The sequence below is a fragment of the Monodon monoceros genome, unplaced genomic scaffold (assembly GCF_005190385.1).
Source record: "Monodon monoceros isolate NGI ecotype Baffin Bay Population unplaced genomic scaffold, NGI_Narwhal_1 Super_Scaffold_19, whole genome shotgun sequence".
Taxonomy (NCBI): Eukaryota; Metazoa; Chordata; class Mammalia; order Artiodactyla; family Monodontidae; genus Monodon; species Monodon monoceros.
In genome coordinates this window covers 82,041,874-82,067,515 of record NW_021703775.1, presented here as the reverse complement: position 1 = coordinate 82,067,515, position 25,642 = coordinate 82,041,874, and the positions used below count along the sequence as shown (strand labels likewise).

The window sequence follows — 25,642 nt, the reverse complement described above, 5'->3', positions numbered from 1 at the left end:
TAAGTCTTTGGAAGTTTTTTTCCTCCCAAAGGAGAAACAATGACCATTAAAATCTTACGCTCCCCAGCCCACAAAACAAAGAAAATAGTTTTCTTTCCCATTTAACTGCCAACAAAAATGATCAGTTTTTAAGGGTCCCATTCTGTGTCCTACTAGAAGTGATTTACCAAACAAACCCATAATTCTAAAAAAGTTATCCACTCAATAGTAAATCCACACACACAAAAAAAAAACCTTTCCATGATATACTTCTTTTTTACTTTATTGAAGTATAGTTGATTTACAATGTCACGTTAGTTCCAGGTGTACAGCACAGTGATTCAGTTTTATATAGATATATAGCTAGATATCCTTTGTCAGACACTTTTCCCTCATAGGTTATTACAGAATGTTGAGTATAGTTCCCTGTGTTAGGGAACTTGCTGGTTATGTTTTATATATGTGTGTATGTTTTATATAGGAGTGTGTATGTGTTAATCCCAACCTCCTAATTTATCCCCCCTCCCCCATTTCGGAAGTAACTGACTATCAAAAGCACTTACTGGCACGTGTGCACATAGCAGTGGAAGCCACACTGCACAAGTGTCACCAGCTCTGGGTTCTACTCCAAGTCCTGCCAACTCACCAGCCAGGAGGCCGGGGAGGCACCAGGCAGCTGTGCCCCTGCCGTCTGTCTGTCTGCAGCCAGAGCATCGGGGTGTGGTCATGAGGAGCAGTGGAGTGGATGGAGCGATGAGAATGAACAGCACGTGCCAGCACAGGTGGGCGCTCACCACATGCAGGTGATGTCACACCATCTGCCCGTATTCCGAAATGTCGTTTGTTGAGCAGTTAGAACGTGCGAGGCATCTTACATCCTCCATTAACTAAATAACACTCCCAATGACCTGGAAAATAGTCGCTCTCCTCCCCATTTTAAAAACAGGAGCTCTGAAAATTACTATTTTCCAATACACAAGTGCTAATTCTGACTATGGGGCTGAAAGCGCCTGGCGTGTCCAGGACCCGTGCAGGTGGTGTGCTCCAGGGACACCCCTCCCGAGGAGGCAGGGGGACTTCTGGGCTGGCACCCATTCCCCCTGCAGCCATAGGGAGGCGCGCTTGCCCGGATGTTGAAGACCAAACCTAATCTTGAGAATGTGCCATATGACATTTTAATCTGCAAGTGAAATCATGACTGCAGAAGCCCAGGGAAGCCCCAGGGTAAAGAAAGAGAAAGGCTGTCTCTGTCAGAGCTAATGCAGGTAATATTCGCCACAGTGAAAAAGGAGCACCAACATCATTACAGACTTCACCGTGTCACCACGCGCCGTCGGAAGAGTACAGGGCACAGAAACGGCTAAAGCTAAAGCATCGCTAAGGACGACAAGGAGCTTGGATTCAAGGACACCTGAGGGGGGAGGCAGACAGGAAAGGGCTAACGACTGTCTACTAGTGACATCTGCCCTCTTCTTAAACTCTGTGAACATATGCACACCTTCCCATAAAACATTCACTTACTGTTCATATTGGGATATATCAAAAAAGACCTCACTGTGTATTTCAATAATAATTTCTCCTACTTTGTCCTTACTTTTTTTAAAAATAAATTTATTTATTAACTTATTTTGGCTGCGTTGGGTCTTCGTTGCTGCGCGGGCTTTTCCTAGTTGCGGCGAGCGGGGGCTACTCTTCGTTGTGGTGTGTGGGCTTCTCATTGCAGTGGATTCTCTTGTTGCGGAGCACGGGCTCTAGGGCATGGGCTCAGTAGTTGTGGCTCACGGGCTCAGTAGTTGTGGCTCACTGGCTTAGTTGCTCTGCGGCATGTGGGATCCTCCCAGACCAGGGCTCACACCCGTGTCCCCTGCATTGGCAGGAGGATTCTTAACCACTACGCCACCAGGGAAGTCCCTGTCCTTACTTTTTAACTAGAAACACATCCTAACATGTGTAAACTATCCGTCACTCTGCAGGAGCCTAACTTCTTTACCACCACCTATGAATGTGAAGAAAAGAAACCTAGTGAAACCTAGATAAACTGAAACATTTTGGGTGTGTGCTCTTTTGTTTAGCTACTTTCTTTGATGAAGCAGAAATTGTTTCAACTACTATTGTTAAAAATCTTAAATATATATATGTTAGTCCACTTTCCTTTCTTGGTATTCACTCTTTCTTATCTCCTCCTTGGTCTAAAAAGAATTTAAAGCAGATTCCCTTTTTCTGACTCCAAAACCCACGTTCCTTCCAGTAAGCCATTCTTCTTCTCAAACAAATATCCATTCACTGACTGCTACAAGCCAACACTAGCTAGTCTAGCACTGGAGATTCAAGAGATAATGAAGAACTCCTTCCCCCAAGAGCTTCCAGTCTACCCTAGTGAATAAATATTTTTAAAAAAACCAAACACCTATTATAGTCCAGTACGATAACTGCTATAAGTAATGACATGCAAAGGTTTTATAATAATAATGGCTAATAGGTATTCAGCATTCGCTATGTTCCAAACTCTTTACAGAGAAAATATCTGACAGAAGTCCTCCCCACAATAGGTACTACCTGCTTGGGGCACCCTCCACTCCCCGGGCCTCCTGTTTCTTCTGGTGCAATGCTCCCGCCTCCCTGTCAGAGGAGGAAAGACTTCACTAAACCTTTGGGGCTTCCTTTACACCTGCCAGCCTCAGCCTGCTTCACTGTGTGGGAAGTTAATTGGGGAAGTTGCTCCTTCGGGGGAACCTGCAGGCGCCCAGCTCTGCCTGTGTCGGAGGAGTTCAAGTAACTCAGGAGTAAAGTACTGGGAACTCCACGTGGCAGGACCCCTAAGTCACACCCTCCAATTCAGCTTTCATCAGTAAGGCTGACAATTTGATCCACGTCTGACTCTTGTATCTATCTCTCTCTCAGCCAGGGCTAAATTTGGCAAGAAAGGGTTATTAATTACTAGAACCTGAAAACGTCAACATGATCACTAACTCTATTTTATATATGAGGGAACGGAGGCTTCTACAGCTTAGAAAGGTTAAGTTTCCTTCCTAAAAAGCGGCAATACCACCATTTGAAACCACTGCCTCGCAGCAAGAGAAAAATAAGTTCCCAAACTGGTATTGCATTAAGCTTAAGCTGAAATTCCAAAAAGGAAGGAGCAGTTCATGCTAAAACAGGTCATTTGTTCTATCATTTGCTGCTGTAAATTGTACTCAGTTAGGATTAAGAAATTGAAATGGAAGAAGCACATACAGTCATCAGATTGATAGTTCTCTAATATAATAGACACATCCGTATTGAGCACCTGCTATGCACCAGGCACTGCTCCAGGGACTAGACAGTGGAAAAAAGAAAAAAAAAACAAAGTCCCTGCTCTCATGGAGATTACACTTTAGTGTGAGAGAAACAGACAATAAACAAATAAATGGATAATGTCAAAAGGTACAAAGAATGTAAGGTCGATATTTTAAAAAAGACTGACGAAGAGCAAAATGATAGGAGGTTCTATTTGGGGGATGGGGAGATCAGAGAAGGCCTCCTTTAGAAGGCCTTGAGCAGTGAGCTACCGCAAGTGAGGGACTGAGCTGGACAGACATCTGGGCAGCAGGGACACCAGGGCAATGGCCCCAGGTGGGAACGTGCTCACAGTATTCAAGCAATTGTGAGAAGGCCAGTGGAGACAAAGTAGAGGAGAAAAAAATGGTGGGACATGAGGTTAGAGAGGTCGGCAGGGCCGAATCATGGCGGGACCTGGGGGTCCATTCCAAGTGGGAAGACGATTCCCCACAGCGGTCTAAGCAGGGCTAAGACATATGATTTGCACTAAATGCCTACCATCACTTCCTTTACAAGATTAAAGCTATGTGATAATTTTTTGTTTCTTCTTCACCTACAAGTACAGAAATCAAGAAAGAGTGGAGTTTTCCCTGTTATTCTCAGGAACATGAAGTAGGGCTTCTAAAAGGAGGAAGGAAAAATGGGAGTGTCTGCTCTATTAACCATGACCCTCGCTGGCAGGGGCTCAGGACCTCTGAGCACGAGGCAGGCAGATGGCACCAGCAAGGTGCGCCGGCAGCAGACTCCAGTCTCCAGCAACCCTAACAGTACCAGCCGACCCGCCAGTGGTGTGGTTCCTCTTCATGGTGAGTCTAACTCTCTCAACACTAAACCAATTGGAATGGGAACCAAGCCTGCAAGGAGAACCGGTGAGCAAATGCTCTGAACAGGTTGAGCATAAATCCTGCTGGTAGACTTCCAGATGGTTCGGAGTCTTAAAATGAATGTAATGTCATTTTTCTAAAAATTAGAAATATAATCATCTCAAACTTGTATGCAATGCAAACATCTTGACAAATGCCTGCAGAGGGAGGGCACCAGCAATGGAGAGATGGAAGATCCGTCTAGTGGGGGAAATAACCTAGTAAACAGACACAGAAACAGAGCAGAAGACGCCCAGAGGCAAGGGGTAAAAGGAGGCCACGCCTCTAAGGCATAATCTCAATCCTTTCAGCACTTGGTAAAGGCAGTGGGGAAAGCACAGCCACTGTACCAGAGCTGACACCACCCTAGCTGGGGAGTTCCGGTAACTTTCTGACTCATAAAACATTCAAGTACTGAAAGACAAGGCAATGTAACTTCTAAAGGGTGCAAGTATGAAGAAATAAAAAGTGAAAACAACTTAAAATATTAAAGGAGAAAACAAACTGTAATAAATTAAAAGCAAAAGCAAAAGTTGTAATAATTCTTTCAAAACCAGTGATTCTGCATATTGTTTCAGACTCAGGAAACTTCTTTTCCTAAGGAAATAAACAGCTATATGCACCAAACAAATATATAAAGAAATTTACTGCAATATCATGATAGCAAAAAATTGTACACAACAGAGGAATAATTAACTATGATATATCCAAATGATGGAACATTATATTGGTTTTGAAAATCAATTTAATAAAATTGGGAGTGACTCTCAAAGTGTTACGTAAAAACAAAAGGTTACAAAAATCTTACATTCAGTATGCAGGTAATTTTGTTTAAATATACACACACTAAAAAGAAAGTTAGCAAAAGTTGAAGAACAGTGAGTGATTTTTAAATTTTCATCTTATACCTTTCTGTGTTTTATAAATTTTATACAATGAATATATATTACTTTTAAAATCAGATAGAAAACACACAAACTATATTCAGTTCCCTATTAGGATACAAAATACATTAGTGAAAACACACGAAATTGGAAATGCACAAATGTCAAACACATCTACATGTTATAAGAGAAGAATCAGCTCCTAATGAGCAAAAAACAAAACAAAACAAAAAATCTAATTTCGCCAACTTTTCAAGTTATATTTCCCTATGCTGTACAATATATCCTTGTAGATTATTCATTTTATACATAGTAGTTTGTACCTCTTAATCCCCATCCCTATCCTGCCCCTCCCCCGCTTCCCTCTCCAGACTGGTAACCACTAGTCTGTTCCCTAGATCTGTAAATTTCTTTATATTCATTCCTTTCATTTTTCAGATTCCACATATAGGTGATAACATATAGCATTTGCCTTTCTCTGTTAGACTTATTCCACCAAGCATAATGCCCTCCAGGTCTATCCACATTGTTGCAAATGGCAAAATTTCATTCCTGTATACACACACAAACACACACACACACACACACACACACACATATATATCCTCTTCTTTATTCATTCACCTGTTGATGGACACTTAGGTTGCTTCCATATCGTCATTGCTGTAAAAGTGCTGCTATGAACGTTGGGGTGCACATATCTTTTCGAATTAGTGCTTCTGTTTTCTTCAGCTATATACCCAGGAGTGCACGTGCTGAGTCATACGGTAGTTCTATTTTTAGTTTTTTAAGGAACCTCCATACTGTTTTCCATAGTGGCTGCACCAATTCACATTCCCACCAACAGCGCAGAAAGGTTCCCCTTTCTCCACATCCTCACTAACACCTGTTATTTGTGGTCTTCTTGATGATGGTCATTCTGACAGGTGTGAGGTGATAACACCGTGGTTTTGACTTGCATTTCTCTGGTGATTAGCGATCTTGAGCATCTTTTCATGTGCCTGTTGGCCATCTGTATGTTGTCTTCGGAAAAATGTCTCTTCAGGTCTTCTGCTCATTTTTTAATTGGGTTGTTTGGTTTTTTAATATTGAGCTATATGAGCTGTTTATACATTTTGGATACTAATCCCTTATTTGTCATATCACTTGCACATATTTTCTCCCATTCAGTAGGTTACCTTTTTGTTTTGTCAATAGTTTCCTTTGCTGTGCAAAAGCTTTTAAGTTTAATTAGGTCCCATTTGTTTATTTTTGCGTTTTTTTACTTTGCCTTCAGAGACAGATCCAGAAAAAGATTATGACGATTTATGTCAAAGAGTGCTCTGCTTATGTTTTCATCTAGGATTTTAATGGTTTCCTGTCTTACATTTAGGTCTTTAACCCTACTGTCATTTCTGATCAGCAAAATAACACCAGTAATATAAACAGTGCATGTCATTCATATCTATTGTTCATAAATGAATATTAACTTTCAAATATATAGATAAGAATTCTACATTTAAATTGGTGTGAAATCACCTTGTGTGCCTATATATTAATGTTCTATCAGTTAAAATACGAATATGTGCTTGTTATCATGAGAGTAAAATGCTGTTATAACTGATGAGTATGCACTATTAACAGGAAAGCAACTGAGTTAATGTGAGAGTTGAGAAAGGGTTCATTTATACGACAGCTTTAGGAAGAACATTATATTCACTGAGGAAAAGTTTTATAAAATTTTTAGAAGTCAATAAGAGATTATATTATTTTATAATTCTATTATACTTACAAAATTGTTTAGTGTAATAACATAAAACAAAATAACCTTTAAGAACCATATTCGATTTTTAGTTATTTAGTTTTAAATCATGAAAAACATGACCTTTTTTAATGAAAAAGCTCTATTTGGGAATTCTATACATCTTATGCAAATGAATTCAAAGCAGAATAATTAGCTCTGCCATCTCAATTTCACAAGGAGAAAGAATGCTAAACTCACAAACAATAATATCCATAATGAATCATATATATGTAATAAAAATGTATAAGGAGTATGGGAAAAAAGGAAAGTGTTAAAGAGAATTGGGGTTCCCAAAACATGTTTTATTCTCACTAATTAAACCTGAGATCAATAGTCTTCATAAGAATGTTTTAAAGAGAAAAACAAATACTGTATGCTAATACATATATATGGAATCTAAGGGAAAAAAATGGTCATGAAGAACCTAGGGGCAGGACAGGAATAAAGACGCAGACGTAGAGAATGGACTTGAGGACACGGGGAGGGGGCAGGGTAAGCTGGGACGAAGTGAGAGAGTGGCATGGACTTATATATACACTACCAAATGTAAAACAGATAGCTAGTGGGAAGCAGCTGCGTAGCACAGGGAGATCAGCTGGGTCCTTTGTGACCACCTAGAGGGGTGGGATAGGGAGGGTGGGAGGGAGACGCAAGAGGGAGGAGATATGGGGATACATGTATATGTATAGCTGATTCACTTTTGTTATAAAGCAAACACCATTGTAAACACATCATTGTAAAGCAATTATACTCCAATAAAGATGTTTAAAAAAAAAAGGATGTTTTAAGAAGAGAATTCCTATTATTTTGAATCTACAAAGAAACAACTGTTTGCAGAAATGATTACAGGACACCATCAACCATTTTCAGGAGTCGAAGACAAAGAAATTTTTGAGATTTGTCTGGATAACATTCAGCTTTAACTCACTATTGATTTTAACACTCAGCCATCAGACATTTGACCAAAACTGTGATTTGATGGGCCCCTGTTTAAAGGCAACCTTAGATAACACATTTCCAGCATTTCATCCACGTTCTTCAGTGATGCTCTTTTTCTCATGCCTGAACACAATAAACCATGAGTACCAGGAGTCCACTGAGCCTAAAGAAGTGGTATTCGGGGTATGCCTAGTGGTTTCTATCAGCGTCTCAAATATCATTGTCTCAAAGAACATGCCTATTACCAAATCAGCAATTTTATTTTTATTTTTAGTACATACAAGCAAATAATAGAGGCAAAAAGCAATAAATCTTCAAACAAGGATGCAATGCTCTAAGGAGGGCAACCCTTGGAAACCAGACTTTCAGGTGCAGGGCTACCCATCCCAGGACAGCTAGAAACATTCACTCATGAGCCCCTGCATTCCAAAGCAGAAGATTTAGGGGTAGTGATACCTGATATACTAAAGTGCACTTGTTCATAAGCCAACCATGTGAAGACAGACGGAATGTCTCCAACAATCCAAAAGGTGACCATGAAGAAGTGGGCTTACTCAGACCACTTCCGGATTGTTCCAGAAAGTCCGTAAGCACCAAGATGACAAACCTTCTAACCATGACAGCTAACCAGAAATGGCCTTGGCTGCCCTAGCGAAGGGAGCAAGCTCTCCAGCACAGATGTGTTCACGCAGAAGCCAGAAGGCCATTCACCAGAGACTCCCGTGAGGGTTTCGTTTCACACAAGCAGTTCACACCAAAGGTGCGATGACCATGATCGCTGACATTTACAGAGTGCTTCCTACCCACGAGGCTCAGCAATGCAGATGAAGCAAGGTCCAAGCCACTCACACAGAAGCACAGCTCAAATCTGAGCTGATTCCTGAACCCATGGTCTTCACTGCTAGACTCTTAACACGAAGCCCGTTTGCTTTTCAATCAGCTGCATCAGACCCTGCCCATTTCCCCTCTAGTCTCTGCAGCTCGAGGGCTCACAAAGAGTCTGGCCATCAATCAATACTTATTCAAAGGGCGAGCCTGCCCTGCTTCCCGCTTTCCTTGCTTCCTTAACTACAAGTCGCACTTCTGCTCTGGGATGCCAGGAAAATTTATCCTTCGAGATTCTGGCTCAGACGTTACCTTGCCCTGACCAATCCAAGCCCGAGTCACGGCTGTTTTTCCCTAGATGATGCCGGCATGGTGGAGCCTGCCCTGCCCTCCCACAGACGAGCTACATTTACTAGCCCTCACCCCACCCATATCCTTGCTGTGACCTGTGGCCATGTGACAGAGCTCTGGCAAAAGGAAGCACGGTCAAAGTAACGCGCGTATGTGCCACTTCTGGCCCACACCTGCAGCCACAAGGGTTCTTTCCCCCCTTGTCTGCTGGAGGACTGGAACCTTCTAAGTTCTCAAGATCTGGCTGCCAGACCAGCAGCAGTAACATCACCTGGGAACCTGTCACACTTGCAAACTCGGACTTAACTGAACCAGAAACTCTGGTCATAGGGCCCAGCAGCCTGTGTTTTAACCAGTGTTACAGAGGATTCTCATGCAAACTCACGTTTAAGGACCACTGCCCTCAACAAACCAGCCTCAACTGCAATCAGGCGATAAGGCCCCAGGTAGCAGAACAATGTGTTGGAAGGAACACTGGTCTCTGTAGAACCAGGTGAAGTGGAACTATCCACCAATCTGGACCAATTATATCAAAACTTATGTGAGAAAACAAGTAGTCTATTACCTTTAAAGGCCCTGACTGGGCTTCCCTGGTGGCGCAGTGGTTGAGAGTCTGCCTGCCGATGCAGGGGACACGGGTTCGTGCCCCGGTCCGGGAAGATCCCACATGCCGTGGAGCGGTTGGGCCCGTGAGCCATGGCCGCTGAGCCTGCGCGTCCGGAGCCTGTGCTCCGCAATGGGAGAGGCCACAACAGTGAGAGGCCCGCATACCGCAAAAAAAAAAAAAAAGGCCCTGACTTATTGTTGGGACTCCCTGCAGCAGCTTTATCCAAGCTAAGTCCACCTGACACACCTTTACATGCTGTGCAGATGTATCAGTCTTTCTCTTCCCTCTAAGACTAGAAGCTCAGGAGCCAGACCAGCTCTCACTCATCTTTGCATCCCTCCAGGGCCTAGAAAACCCCTGGCCTATACCAGGTGCTCGATGAACAACAATACCTACTTACCCTTTTCCATCTTTACTGCCAAAATGGTAATTCGTAATCTCTAAAATTATACCAATAAGCCAGCAACTTCCTTTTATAAAAATGTTATAAAAGTAACAACACTCACTATAGACTAAACCTTTCCTACTCTACGATTCTCAGAATGATGTCCATTTGTCAAAGGTCTGTCTTCAGCACTGCTACTACCTCGTTTCCTTGGGTCCCAGCGCGAGAGAAGGCTCTTAATTTTGATCCAGTCCATCTTCCCCGATATATAACTTATACTAATACACACTTGCTTTTCCCTGGCTGAACCTTGCCCTGCTGCTCACTATTTACTGTCCAACATAAAGATAGCTAATCTCCTTGCTACCCACAGTACTAGCCCAGCCAGGGAGCTGGTCTGTACTGACATTCGCCTTCATTTTACAACAGCTGAAAGGTGCGTTTACCAAATCTGGAGTTAGGGACAAAATGGACAAAAGCAATTTAATATTTCCAGTATTTTCCAAAGGTTCCTGCTTTCAATAAAATCAATATAAGAAGGAAAACAATCCACGACCAGCCTTCTGGCACTATTCTAATCTATTTTGTCTTTGCTGAAATGGTCCCAACATCCTTTTGTCTTTAATATTCCGAGCAGGATTTTTTTCTAAATCGACTCACACGTTTCCTACCAAATGCCACATTCCTAGCAAAGCTACTGCATCAATCATTTCATAGTCCTATGTGCTAAAACTGAGCCTGTGCCAAAAACCTACTTGGAACAGCATACTTATTTCCCCGTTAATTTATATTCCCTATACTTTAAAAAAGAACTCTAACTCTTTAGAAATGAATCCTTCCAATCCATATGGAAAAGTGTAACAAATACCCAACGATACTGACAATACCCAAAAATTCTGTTCTTTGATTTTGACTAGTTTATCAGAATTTCCATTCAAATCTAACGGAAGGCTGAAGCTCAATGCTGTGGTGCCAAATATACCAAGATTTTCCTTTACTATGTGGCTTTTAAAATATTTTCCAAGAACAAAAGGAGAAGATGTAACTAGTCTCATACTACAGGAAAGCTACAGGGACCGCATAGAAGGATGACAATCTTAGACTGAGGACACTTAGCCATCCCCAAAGATACTAAATACCAGCCAAAGGGTACTTCTACCTTGTCCTCTGGGCTCTACGCAGACACCAAAAATCTTCGTCACTTCTATCCTTGGTAAGCAGCTCACATGAACAGCTGTGCCAGTCCCAGTATTAGAAAAGGCACCCTAACACCTGCAGTGAAATGCACTGTAGATTAAACTTAAACTCCAAAGCCTGAATAGTTATCACAAGATAAAATATGCTGGCCAGAACTCAATGTACACTTTAAAAACCTGAAACATTGGTAGGGGCTTATTGGGCAATCAAGACCTTTCCAAGAGACTTTATTCTCTATTAGCTAGACATTTCTTTTTTAACATCACACCCATAAGATAGCCTTGACCACTTAGGCCAGTTAATAACTGAAATACTGGATCTGCAAAAAGAACAAAATTATAGCGGTGTGAAAGTCCAACCTTCCCACTTTAATGGGATATTAACTTTCAAGATTATTTCTAAGGTGTGACCCTCTCCAAACGACTAGAACTAGTCAGACAAAATTTAACCTGAAATCCTGCTGGCCAGTTTAAGGACGAAATTACTAAGTGACGAAATACAAGAATTACATCTTCAACAATCCCATGACATGGCTCCCAAGCCTTCTGCAGCCCTGACTGTCCTGCTATGGTTATAATCGGGTCTGTCAAGGCTCCTCCGACATCTCAGAAGAGCACAGTGTTCTTCAGATTGGAATGACCACCACCAACTATAATAGAAACTGCTACCTACTTCCTGATGGCCAATAAGCTAAATCTGGCCTAGCTATGTTGTTTGGGCTCAAAAAACAGAAGACTTAAGAAAACTTCAGCCAAAATTTTAAAAATCACAAATTTTCACCAAAAACTCCAGAATTCCAGCTTCCCTTGAAAAATCAGCTTTGGTAACCACCAGCAAATGTGAGGGGGGCTTTGCTTTTAGCCTGGGCATGGGATTTTCACGTGGTCATGCTGTCCGTATCTCAAAAAATGGCCACATCTACATTCATATCCATTCATGTTCCCTGCCCGGCAACCTCCAGCCATGTGAATTTGGAATTTATGTTGGCATTAACTACTTCACCTAACCCATGACCTCATCAGGTAACAACATCTTACAGTAAACAGAAACTCCCATGATTTATTCATAAAATTTAATCCTGGTCTCAGGCAAGTCTCCTTCTATACAGTTAACTTCGAGAACTTCACCGCAAGTCTTTACATTTATCTTTGAAATTTGATGTTGTTAAATTAGATACATTCAACTCAATCACTATTCATTGTGCACCCAAAGGACGAGCGGTTTTGAAACTAGTGTTTTGCAAAAGGCAGAGCCTCTCTCTCCAGTTTTAACAAGGTAAGTATCACCTGAATGTCTTTCATATGCTTAGTTTTACCTATAATCTACCTTCAAAAAGAAACTGAAAGGATTCAGAATTTTTTGTCTGTATAAGCTGGGAGCTATTTATTTTAAAATAACATGTAACTGAGTAACTTAAATATGTCTAAAAGTATATATTGTCTACAACTCTGACCTTCCACAGATATCTAGTTTGGCACAGAAAACCTCTAAAAACTAAAAAAGTTTCTATGGGATTATGGCTTAAGACAGAAAGTATGTGGCATCTCCGTCCGATGCCAAGACAGGAGCAAGGCGAGCTGGTCAGAGGCCCAGACGTTCACGGAAGAGGGAGGACCCTCTAGTTGGCAACTGGGCTGCCCCGGGCTTCCTCACTCCACAAGGACACAGGCCGCCCGGGGAGGATCCCCTGATGACACCTGCTGCCAGCCAAAAGCCAGGCTTCCCCGTAATGGCCGGCTGGGGGACAAGGGGGTGGATCGGCAAGGAGCCCTCTTGCAGGGCCCCGCCCACAGGGCTGTAAGGACAGCCCTTTGTTCTTTCTGGAGAAAGACAGTTCTGCACTCTGAAGGCTTTTTTTCTGAATAGCTTGATAACAATGCTGATAGAGCTTCTCTTTCCAGTCACCCCTTATCGCCCAACAGTGTAATGACAGTGTAATCGTCTAGCTGGGGATAACTGGTACCTCTCACAGTTATCTTCATTTTCCTTTGAATCCTCAGTCTCATTCCTCCAAAATTCTTCAATGCTTTGCACATCTCCTTTTAAGTAACCCTCCTGAGGAAAATAAAAGTCAGCCAGAAAGGTTTACACAGCTTCTCCTAACCCACGGAGATGTGCTGTGCGGCCCTTTACGTAAACACTCACATCAGAGGCACCCCGTAACTCCCGCGGCGGTGCAGCTAGGAGGAAGCACAGCAGTGCCCACACGGAGGGACCGAGTCACGGTGACCTGACCCCGATCTGAGGAGCTCGGCCAGCTGGGGAGCCGAAGGAGCTGCAGAGACAAGGCAGCACCCCATCCAGGGAGGGGACGCCACTGCTGTCCTGACCCCACGACCAGCCTTCCAGCCGGGGAGGGTGTGGGTGTCAACGAAAGACGCTGGAAAAGTGAAGTGTCCCCGGGAAAAGGATCCCTGAGAGCCCCTGGCGCAGGCCTGCTCAGAAGCTGGGCACGGGTACCACCCCAGCCGGGAGCCTCCGCCTGGCCGCCCGGCCAACTCCTCTGGTAGCTGCTGCCTTGAAAAGTGTGAGAACCACCGCATTCAGCTGCAGCCACCTTCTCCTCTGAATCCCGCACGGCCAGCACACTGTCCCCACACGCCGGCCACTCCAATGCCTGCAAAATGCATCACGGCAAACGGGCACTGCACACCCTGATGCACCCGAGGGATGTACACACCGTGTCCTCCACAAGCCCTGGAAAAGCAGCTCGGCAGCTGCGACACCCAGCACAGACTGAGCTCTGTGTGCTCGGCCCTCTGCCGGCAGGACCCCTGATGCCAACCTCAGCCCTGCGGGAGGGGCCCTCACCCACCCCGGGATACAGACCAGGAACCTGCCGCTTAGGAAAGCGTAGTCAGCGCCTGGACCACCCCGCTAATCAGTGATGAGCGGAACTTTAGCTGGTCTGTGCTCCCACCACGCGAGCCGCTCACTCCGGACGCCCTCCGTGCCCGGCGGTGCTGAGCGCGAGAGAGGCAAACCTGAGTAAGAGGCCCCGTGCCTGAGGAGTCTACACCCTGGCAGGGAGGCGCGCGAAGTAAGCAAAAGAAATGAAGTGCTGCAGGTGCCATCAGAGCAGGGAAAGCCGAGGCAACTCCCCCGAGGCCCCGACTGACAAGGGCAAAGGCGGCCAAATCACCACCAATCAGCAGGGGTTCTCGGACCACCACTTCCAAGAGCGAGGAGGATACACACCCTTGACAGGCAACTGTGGAAAGGGGCAAAGACCCCCAACGTGTGCCCCTTACCCACCTCCTGAAAAAGCCAGACCGAGGCGATGCTGGGCTTTTGCTTGGAAGACACAGGAGAGGCTGGGGGAGCCCAGAGCGAAGGACAGAGGTTGAGCAGGACGGCTACCTGCCTATCTTCTCTTCGAGCTGCTTCTGCAGCGCCAGCCTCACTGCAGAACCGCGGCAGAGGTTCGAGGAACAGCTCCTCGAAGGGGCTCCGCCGGGGATGCCCACAGCCTCAGACAGCAGCATGTACTTACCTACCGCTTGTGCCTGCATTAGACACGCACAAGTGGCCCCATGGGGAGTGACGCGCCACTGGAAAGGACGGGGCAGATCTTTAAAAGCTTCATCCAGGAGGCATAAGCTTTAGCAGAGTATTGCAAAATATGGGTTTGCCGACCCAAAGGAGTGTGGAGGGGGTTCCAGGCAGAGGAAATAGTTTGATCAAAGGCATGGAGTTAAAAGATATGGAAACGTATCGGGGGAACTTAACTGGTTCTGCAGGTCCTTCGGGCAGCAGACCAGGATTGCACTTCCAGCCCAGCCACTGCCACGTGCATGGGGGCTTCTGGCAATTTCCCGCTCCTCTGGGGAGAGAGTGTGGGTGTGTGAGGGGTGGCCAAAGTAGGGGCAGGGCCCGAGTAACAGAAAAGGAGCTGGCAGCCATATTCGGGAGGTTCTAGGCCTCTCCTGTGGGCCAGGGGTTCCCAGAGATAAAGCAGGCCTGAGAATGCGTGGGGCAGGGCCTCTCACAGGGCAGGCCTCTCAGCCCAGAAGGACCCCAAAGTTAGACTTCTGACATTTTCTACACATGAGGTTACACAGGCAGTCACTGGAGATCCAATGACAGGACTGGAAAGGGGCATGGACATCATTCAGCTGAAAACTGGGGGCCGCACCGCCTAGTGTGCACTTACGAATTTTATTCTTCCCGTATACTGTGACTATATTGTCAACAGCACAATTACACTGCATGACCTTTTGGAGATTACAAGTCAATCGGTTAAACGCAAACATTTAAAAAATGCATCACACTTTGATAACCTTTTAGTAATATGGAGAACCTTAAAAAAAATGTGGCCAGGTAGCTCTCTACCTCTGATGGTAGGAGAAGGTGGGTAAGAATGAGCCTGCTTAAAAATGTAGGTTCCCTGGCCCTCACTGGGTAGCTCTGGGTAGAGCCTGGGAATATATAACAACAATCCCACATGATTTTTGATACAAGTGGTCTCACAGCCACACTTGAAAAAGCACTGCAAAGGGCAGCAGGGAAGCTGGGAAGAGGTTTAAGCGAGAAGTAACTAATCAGTGTTACACAGTTTGCGCTGGATGTGGCTATCGGTGTTGCAGGCAGAAGCCTGATTATAATGGTGTAAGAGTGAGCAGAGATTAGCAAGATGCAACTGTTCTTTCAAAACGTGTGACTGAGAAGAAAGAGACAGAATAAGGATGTGCCTTAAGGGCCTGACAAAAGGTGTTTTATTTGTGTTCATCACGTAGAGAGATGAGTAACACTGTAAAGGACATGTCAGTAATCACAACGTCCTGCACAGGATTTCCACGGCCTCCAGACCCACTCTCCACTTTCCTCTGCGCCCCCAAAGTATCAACTTGCCCTCTGAAGGAGGCACCAACAGGAAAGAGAGGATGGGAGGGAGTGGGGTATTCATCTCCCCTCACCCCCTCCCTCAAGGCCACCGCAGGCTGGATGGGTCCCTCGTTGGGGGCCACAGCTGCTCCTGACAGGAGCCCCTACAGCTCCCCTCGTGGGGTTCTGACCCCCTTAGGGCTCTGCCCTTCCTTCCTCTGGCCCCTCCAGGCCTAGAGGAGCTGGTCCTGGGAGACCACCCTATTCCTTGCCGATTTCCCTAAACCTGCCCATATCTTAGTAAATGGTTCTTAAAGTCTCCTTGGTTACCTAGTTCAATCTGTCTCCTACCAGAACCCTGCCAGATACATACAACATTAAGCAGAGTGTAAATGCCAGCACAGTGCCAAATCCAAAATGTTACTGTGGTTCAAATACAACAGCAGTCACATCGGATGGGATTCAGGAAAAGATTCATCTGCAAGGTGCACTGGATGCGGGCTTGGAAGAACAGTGAGGCTTCTGATAGGCAAAGGAGGGGGGCACATCATTGCTGCCTATTCAGATCTCCTGAATCCGAATTCTATCTTTCCACACATCAGCTATCCCTCCCCTTTTCCAAACCCTACACGTTTACCAAAGCAGGACCCACGTCATTTGTAAAATCATTAAATGATTGCTCTGCTGGGGGCCCTGTTTACAGGTTGTTTTATTTTAAAGAAGTCTTGCCAACTTCTATCATCCTAGACTCCCACCTGTTAAATCAACTGCAGGCAAAAGCTGTGTGTGAGCTGTCTTGATTATTTCCCTGGAAAGTCAGCCCTGATGGGCCACAGTAAACAGAGACTAGGGTTATTTGTACCTATCGAGGCAGTAATAACACAGGAAGCACTTTTAAAGCAGGGGACAAAGAACTCTTGAACAGTGAGGAAGCAGAAAAACCACTTTTGACTCCAAATTCAAAACGAGATTTTAATCCTACTTTAATCACTGTGTGGGGAGTAGGACTGAACCTGAGCCTGATATCTCCCTTCCTAAAAAGGAAGTCCTAGAGATTTAAAATGGAATATATGTGAACAGATGTTAACTTCCCAAAAGAAAAATAGAAGACAAGTTCCAAATATTTCATAATTTGTAAAGAAGAAAGGAACGTGCAACAGATGTGTACTAGGAGCCAGGTACTTTACACAGATTATGTATTTTAATCTCCACAATAATCTACAAATAGCTACTATTTATTATCTTTATTTTATAGGTGAGGAAACTGGGCCTTAAAGAAATATACAGTAATTTGCCAATGAGCACAAGGCTGGCAGAATCTGGTTCCAAGCCAGTCATCACCACAGCATGACTACTTCCTACGGATTAAGGGAAATAGACACAGGGAAACCGACATGGACTACAGTTTAGGGCACGCGGTCCTTTGCCTCACTGCCTCAGATTACCCACAGAGGCAGTTTCAACTTCGAAATTTATTAGCCCCTTTTCCTCCCCTGAGTTCATATTTATATTCCCTCCAACTCGGTCCAAAAAGAATTTGAGGCAGCTTGATGAAACAAACACAGAATCATGGAATTTTAAAACTAAGTGCAACACACATTTTACACAGGGGGAAACTCATTTATGTAAAGTGACATTTCTAAAATTAGTTAACTGACAGGGCCCAAAATACAGATTCAAGATTCTCAGGCCCATATGCCTTCCTGATGAAAAGGAATCTTCCACAGCAGATTGCCTCAGTATGGCAGGGCTCTCAGTATGAAGGCCGAGGCTCATTACGGCTGTAAAAGTAGACAGGTGCGACAAATGAGTTAGATATTTGTGTCCAAAACCTAAAGCATTCAAATGGCAACTTTAAAACAAAACACACCTTTGATTTTCTTGTTTGGTTGCCATTCACCTTCTGCTCCTAAAAGTCACTATCTTCAACAGGCTCAAAACTGAGAACGTCATTTATTTCTTCATCTATACAACGGGGTTCATCACAACACAGAATTGTAAGAGGATTAAAGCAGTTAATGTTCTAAACTATTCTTTTCCCTAATATATGATTTCACTTCATTGGTTGTCTACATGGCATGGGGCGGGGGAGAATATACAGCAACCCATCAATCAACGAAATGACCAAAAAGCAGGAAACGAGGATTCTCCCTCTGTACGCACATGGCTTTCCCCACTCCAGCCATCACCACCAGCACTTCAGTGATGGGAAAGCTCTTCCTCTCCACCCTGTCCTCCAAAAATACACTGGCAACCTGCAGCTAAAACACGGATCTGTCAAAATGATTTGCCACGTGTTCAGAATAGAAATTAAAATGGATCTTTTACTCAAATGCTTAATACCATATGTACATACGTACCTGAAGCTAAAACACTTCAGGACTTGAATTTTATCTGACTTCATAAGGTGTTGTGAGGACGCAGGAAAATAATATAACGCATGTGAAAGAGATTTGAAAACTGTAAGATGTGACCCGTGATAATTATTACCTGACTTGGCAGGATTGGTTACAACAGCTGGTCCTTCTTCCTCCCCCCTCCAAACCTTTCCAAGTATCTCAAGTCTCCCTCTTGCCCCCTCTCCCCACCCCAAAAAGTTCAGCACGTTATCTCTAAAACAAGGACCCTGTCCCCAAACAGGACTGTTCGATGAGGTCAGTCTCATCCCTCACTGGCTGTCGGCCAAGTATGCCATCCTGGACATCGCGTCACCAGGGAATCTTACTCCAATTTCATAGTAATTACAGCGTCAAGGGAAATAAGGAAAGAAAAATGGTTTGACAGGAAAGGAAAGGAAGGGTAAAGAGAGGGAGGAAGGAGAGGGCTAGAGAGCCCCTCAGTCTGATAACTCAGAAGGGAGGTAAGTCAAATGCAATAGAACATATATGTTCAGGTTAAAAAACAAAAACAAAAAACCTCTTTAAAAAATAGGTTGATCTGGACACAATTATTCTCCCTTGTTTGGTATTCATGTTGGGGTTTTTAAAAAATTCACCACATAGCCAACTAATAAAGAATACGGTTCTGTTCAATGACATCTGATGTCTTCTCGATAGCACGTTTGGCCCTTGTCTCTCCCTCAGTCCAAATCCCCACAGATATTCCTTTAATGATAACTAACCATCCTAGAAATAAAGTCGCCTGGAATGCAAGGCCTAGAAAGGGGAAACATCAGATGCTAAATATTTCCCATCTTAAAGCATCATCGAACCTCACTCAATACCAGATTTTATATTTTTATTTAAATGTAAGACCTACTGAACAAATACTACGGTTACCTCAAGGTCACTCTGTAATTCTCAGAAAAGATGAAAGAATCCAGGAGCCTAAGGCAGGCAAGATCTTTTGTCCCTGTTCCTTGCCTGGTCTTTACTGCAACATATTTCCTCCTTTCTCTCCTACCTGACCCTGCAACCTGCATTCTTCTATTCCATACATACCAGTACTTTCTATCATTTCGTAACTTCCACACTCACTCTAGTAAAAAAGTTTAACTATTTTCTGGCTCTAAGGTCCTTTTCTTCCTCTGACATCAAATAACTGCTTTTATAATTTCCTAAATTTTCAAAACACTGTTAATTAGTGTATACCAAATTAACACACTAAAAAGTTATATTTTCACACTTTTCATCTCCTGATTTGTCTTTTTCCTGTTGAATCACACTATTTGATTACAACAAATTCTTAGGCTTTCTCTCAACTGGGACCCAGTTATTTACATGTAACCAAAATTAATTTCTATTTTGCTCAACTTCAAAATACTGGCTCAGTGACTACTTTTTCATCCAATTTTACTAAATGATTTTTCAGTTATTCCAAGTGCTTTATCAGCAAAAAAGTCAATTCTTCAGTGCTTCAGAGAAACAGTTTATTATTACCATAAAAAGTTAAGGCTTGTGTGGTATTAATCCAATATTCTTAAGACTTGCTAAGAGAAAACAACCCAAAATACAAGTGGCTATGCAAATTCAGAATGGTCTCAAGAGAACAAAGGTGTCCAAGGTACCAAATCAAAACCTGTAGATAATAAAGGAGGAAAGTCAAAATTTTAAGTCCTGTCCCCTTCCCTTGATTCTCCTGCTTATGTCAGCACTAAAAAGAACCTGCTCCGGATTGCTGAGATTTTTAAATGAGTTTATTATATTAAATCACTTTTAAAGTCACAGGCATTATATAAATTAGAAGCCATGAGCGCAGTAGAGAAAATATTTCATCGTGATAGGGAGAGAGAAAATGAAACAGAGAGGAAGAGGGAGAAAGAGAGCATAATCGTGTTCCCTAAGATAAGTGAAAAGCTATAGGCCTATCTCTCTTGCTCTCATTGGCAAAACAATTTTTAAACAGATACCTACCCTGCATTTGCTGATACCTTGGCAGCAACCTACTTAAGTCAAGGAGAGTTGTAATACACTAAAAGGCCATACACTGTGCTTCACTTCAGAAAAGTGAGAATTCTCCACAGGGCTGAGAAGACGAAAAACCGTAAGTTCTGATCAGTTTACTAATAAACAGAGAAGACTACTTTCTTATAGTATGCGATTAATTTCACTAGTGGCACTTGAATCTATTAGCAAGATTCACATTATAACTGTAGTTCAAGATGTATGCGGGATAGGTATTTACTAAGAACCAACAGCTATTACTGAACTATAAGTAAGGAATTCAGATCTGAACAGAGGTAGAATTTTTTTATACTCATTGAACATACTTCTATTTAACTTTTTAAAACACTGAAGCACAAAGCACTTAGTGTCATAACGTTAGACACAGGGGTCGTTTCCCGTCTTGCTGCTATGAAACGGAGTCTGGACACAGAGGAATCCAGTATTATAAATGAAATCCCTGATGCCATCAATGACAGCAACACATTCGGGCGGACAGTGAACCCGGATCCCTTGGAAAGTGCAAACACTTCTAGATCAAGTCCACTTGAAATAATTTTAAGCAAAATTTTCAGTGAACTACCTCTAGCCTGGGGCTAAAGCAATTATCTCTGCCCCACCAACTACCCTAAATGTCACTCTGACAAATACTCCCAAACTTTCTTTTCTGAATAAAAATGGCGCTGCTTTTCCCACACAATCCTGTTTATATCTCAGTAACCCTTAGGCCCTTCATGCAAACTCAAAGTGAGGAATTAGATGTCACTCTTCCCTACACTGTGTCAAATGCTTTTTTTTTGGGGGGGGCGGCGGGGGAAGAGGTGTTTCCATCTACAAGGTTGCCACTTTCTCCGCTAGACACCCTGGGATCATTAACTCAGTTTGCCTTTTCTTCCTAACCCCTGCCTGCCTTGCCCCAAACTGTTGCCTCTCTCTCTTGAATACGCCGCACTTCCACGCAAACTGTCCCAAAGAGCCGGTCGCCGACCCCGGAGCTGGCCTCCTCCACGCCACACACGTCGTGTCCAGCGCAGTGTCCACCTAGGCACGTCCATCCTTTCCCCGTGGAGTATCGGGTGCCACGCGCGCAGGGCACAGACACCCCAGCTCCCCCAAAGCACAGCCTTTCCACGCACTGTCTACACCCTTGCCCACACGCACTGGAAGCGGCTTCGGGACTCCCCGATCGCCGACTACGCGGTGCACGCACGCCCCGGGCCGGGCGCTGCTGTGGCAGGGAGCAGGGCCAAGCATGCACGCGCGCACGTCGGTGCCCGGAGCCCCCGCGGGCTGCCCGGGCGGGGTGGGGGCTGGGTGGGCAGCTGGGGGCGGGGGGACAGCGGGCGCCAGGCAGCGAGCGGACAATAACAAGCGGGTCGCCTCCTCCCTTCGCCCCCGCCCCAGCCCACGCCCCGGGTCCCGGGTCCCGGCTTCCGCGCGGATGGCACACGGCCGCGGAGGGGGCGGCGAGGGCGCGGTGCCAGCGGGGCCGCCTCGGGTACCTGGTCGATGGGCAGCTGCACGGCGTTGCTGAGGGGCTGCAGCAGGGTGGAGCCCGTGGTGCTGGTGGTGGCCATGGCCTGCCTGGCGCTCCGGCCGCCCGCGCCGCTCGCCCGCGACTGAGCCGGGCGACGCCGAGGACGGGGAAGCGACCGGCGCGCCTGCCCCCTGGCCGCCCGCGGTCGGAGCGCGCGGGGCGGGGCCGGGGAGGGGCCGGGGGCGGTGACCCGCTCGGCCCTCCTTCCGCGCCCCCACGCCCCCACCGCGCCCCCGCGTCCCCGCGTCCCGCGTCCCCGCCCGCGCCCCCGACCGCCCGCGCCCGCCCCGCCCCCTGACTTCCAGCAGCTTCCAACCGCCCCCTCCCCACCTCGCGCGCCCTCGCGCCAGACAGCCCCGCGGCCCAATCGCGGAGCGGCGCCCCGACGCCCGCAGCCAATCAGAAGGCGCAGGCAGCGCCCCGCCTCCATCCCAGGCCCCGGCCCGGGGGACTAGGGGCTGTCTGGCCACAGTGGGCGGGCAGCTCGCGGGGATCGTTCTTCGGTGCCGGCGGGGGGGGGGGAATCTGCGCCTCCTCATCCCCTTATTCCTCCTCCCTGCCCGAGGTCGGCGGCCAGCCCACCCCTCTCTAGGAGGAGCGGTGGACGACAAAGGGGAACGGGTTGGCTGCCAGACGAACGGGCGACGTGCGGGGCGCCGTCGAGCCAACGCTGGGGGAAATTGGGAACAAAGCTGGGGGCCGGGAGGAAGAGGGCAACAAACCAAAAAAGTGACCTAGATAAGAAGTCCCTTTGTCTTTAGGGTTGCTGTGGAAAAGCGCAAACTTGAGTTCAGTTCCGGTTGCGTGTGCCTTTCGGTCACCCTCAAGCCCACCTGGGCCTGGCGGGCTGCGACCGGTCCAGTTCGACGCCGCGATGGCGCCCGCCCCAGGGAGGGAGGCAGTTCTCACCTGTGCCTGCGGCGTGTGTGTGTGTGTGTGTGTGTGTGTGTCCTTAACTACCCGGCCTCTGCCGTCTTCCTCAGAACGAAGGCTCTTTCTTAGCAACTCGTCACCCCTGAGTCGCCAGCTCCCCCAGACTCTTCCATTGTGCTGTTTCCACGTACCTTCGGTGTGAGGTGGTGTGTGTGTTATGTGTATGTCACATCTATTTGTCGAAACTCCGTGAAAATAAGCCATTTGAGTTCCTTGAAAATGCAAGCGTCGACTTTGTGGAGAAGATTTCAGACGAGGAGGAACGCTGGAGAAGAGCATCAGGAGAGCTCAAAATCCAAGGAGTTAAGCGTGTGAAATTTTTGGTAGAAATAACTAATGGTTAATGAGAGTTCAGCCGCATGCTTTAATTGCTGCGTTAGAAGTGTAATAAATCATTTAATCCCCGCACCAACCACATGAGGGTGGTACTGTTACCACCCTCAACCAAAGAAACTGAGTCACAGAGAAGTAACTTGCCCAAGAGAGCATAGCTAATAAATAGAGACAGGACTGGGATCCAAGATATGTGCCTTCAGAGTTTTTCTTAATTGCTAGGCCCTCTTCTTCCTCACACTTAAACCCAGTCCAGAAATTTTCATCAGCTGTCAGGTGTGCCATTTACTTGATAACTACTGTAGAGCCTTGGATGATGAGACAGCACAGATTTATATACACGAGCTTCAGTAAATCACTCTCCTGGAACTTAGTTATCTAAGTGAAAAGGAGGTGGTTGAACTAATTGGTTCAATTCCTTCCTGCCCAACTTTCTTTGCTTGGTTAACTTAATCCTAACAACCAAACTGAATGAGGAATAGAAGGAAGAATCAAAAAGCCATGACCTTGGGCTTCCCTGCTGGCGCAGTGGTTGAGAGTCCGCCTGCCAATGCAGGGAACACGGGTTCTTGCCCCGGTCCGGGAAGATCCCACATGCCGCGAAGCGGCTGGGCCCGTGAGCCATGGCCGCTGAGCCTGCGCGTCCGGAGCCTGTGCTCCGCAACGGGAGAGGCCACAACAGTGAGAAGCCCGCGTACCGCACACACACAAAAAAAAAGCACCTTCATTCTCCTTGGAGTAGTGATTCAGAGGGAGTTGTAATCAATTAGAGGCCAAACCTGCTCAATGGGCTGCTGATTCAAACATATTATCCCCCAAATCTGGAGCCCTTTATTAATCTCAGAAAAAATTTTCTTCCCTTTCCTCCACTTTGGAGAAGTGTAGAGAAAGCATACAGGTGGCTGAGCAAAAAACTTAAAAAGTGGGTGTTGGGAACATACTGCAACCTAAAGTAGCATAAAGATACAATCTCAGGTCTAGAACAAGGAATGTCTATGAAAAGGAGTTTCCTTAGACTGAATTTTTATTTTAGTAGGACTTGACAGAACACAGTTCTCTATTTGGGGTAACTACATGAAATTTAATGTCTACAATGGGGAGGATATTAGCCATCTGGAAAATTTAGCTGTGTCAAAGTTGTAAAGGTATAGGTAAAATATAGTGTAGTATTAATAACTTCGATTTTGGAGTCACACAGACCTAGATTTTCGGCTGTCTCTGCCGTTTATTTGCTACCAGATCTTGGGCAAGTTACCTAACCTTGCTAAGCCTCAGTTTCCTCATGGGTAAACATGAGCATAATAATAGCACCAACTCTGAGTTATGAGGTTATAAAAGCTTACCTAAGTGAAGAACTCAGAACTGTGCTTTGCATATGGTAAGACTGAAGAAATATTAATTACCATTCAAGAAATGTAATGTGATTCTGAAAATGGAAACTATTTTTCTCATATTGAAAGTACTACATCTTCATGTTTTTAATGAAGAAAATGAGGCCCATGTTTTAAGCTAATAGCTCAGTGATGATAGCATAAATTTGATGCAGGCCTTCTGACCGGTATCTGCTAATTAGACCTGAAGCTCTTAAACTGTGATGAAGGGGAAAAGAATTGAATTAATTATATACGATGCCTCACTGTCCTACCACAGATAACATTCATCCTATAAAAATGATTCTCACGTACTTGATTCTTAAAAACAAACATTTACTGAGTGCTTGCTATATTCAAGAACTGTGGGGTAGGGCATGCTGTAACGAGTAAATGATGCTTATAATCAAAAAAAGAAACAGTCATATGTATACACAAAACAGAGAGTGAGGTGTTACAAGTACCAAGTAAGATCCTTTTCTTAATGTTAAAATCAAAAGAAAGCATCCAGAAGAAAAAACTTGGCTGGAAGTCAAAAGACCCGAACTTTAGTCCTGACTTTTTTGTTTTTAATTGAAATATAGTTGATTTACAATGTTGTGTTCATTTCAGGTGTACAGCAAAATGACTCAGTTACACATGTATATATATGAATATATATACTCTTTTTTTTTACATTCTCTTCCATTATAGGTTATTACAAGATATTGGGTATAGTTCCCTGTGCTATATAGTAGGTCCTTGCTGGTTATCTACTGTATATATATTAGTGTGTATATTTTAATCCCAAACTTTTAATCCTGACTTTTCCACCAAATAGCTGTGAACTTGAGAAATCTGCTTAACTTTTCTGTGCCTTAAATTTCTCATTGTTATTATTTTGGCTGTGCTGGGTCTTAGTTGCGGCATGCAGGATGTTTAGTTGCAGCATGTGGGGTCTTAGTTGTGGCGTGAGGGATCTAGTTTCCTGACCAGGGATCGAACCCAGGCCCCCTGCATTGGGAGTATGGAGTCTTAACCACTGGACCACCAGGGAAGTCCCCGCACTGGTAAATATGGATAATGATAGCTTTTCACTCTGCCTCACAGAAGTATCATGACTATGACCATGAAATTAATAATAGGGTAAATT

The 25,642-nt window shown here is 45.1% G+C and overlaps 1 protein-coding gene across 1 annotated transcript in view; it reads right to left on the bottom strand.

The window, feature by feature from the left end:
* MBOAT2 (membrane bound O-acyltransferase domain containing 2) overlaps positions 1 to 21,999 on the bottom strand; it is a 111,108-nt gene extending 89,109 nt beyond the window's left edge. The window contains exon 1 of the mRNA XM_029232521.1: positions 21,840 to 21,999. Within this exon, the coding sequence (XP_029088354.1) occupies positions 21,840 to 21,914 (75 nt within the window). The 5' untranslated portion in view covers positions 21,915 to 21,999. The remainder of the gene's footprint in view (positions 1 to 21,839) is intronic.
* Between the last annotated feature and the right edge of the window lie 3,643 nt (positions 22,000 to 25,642).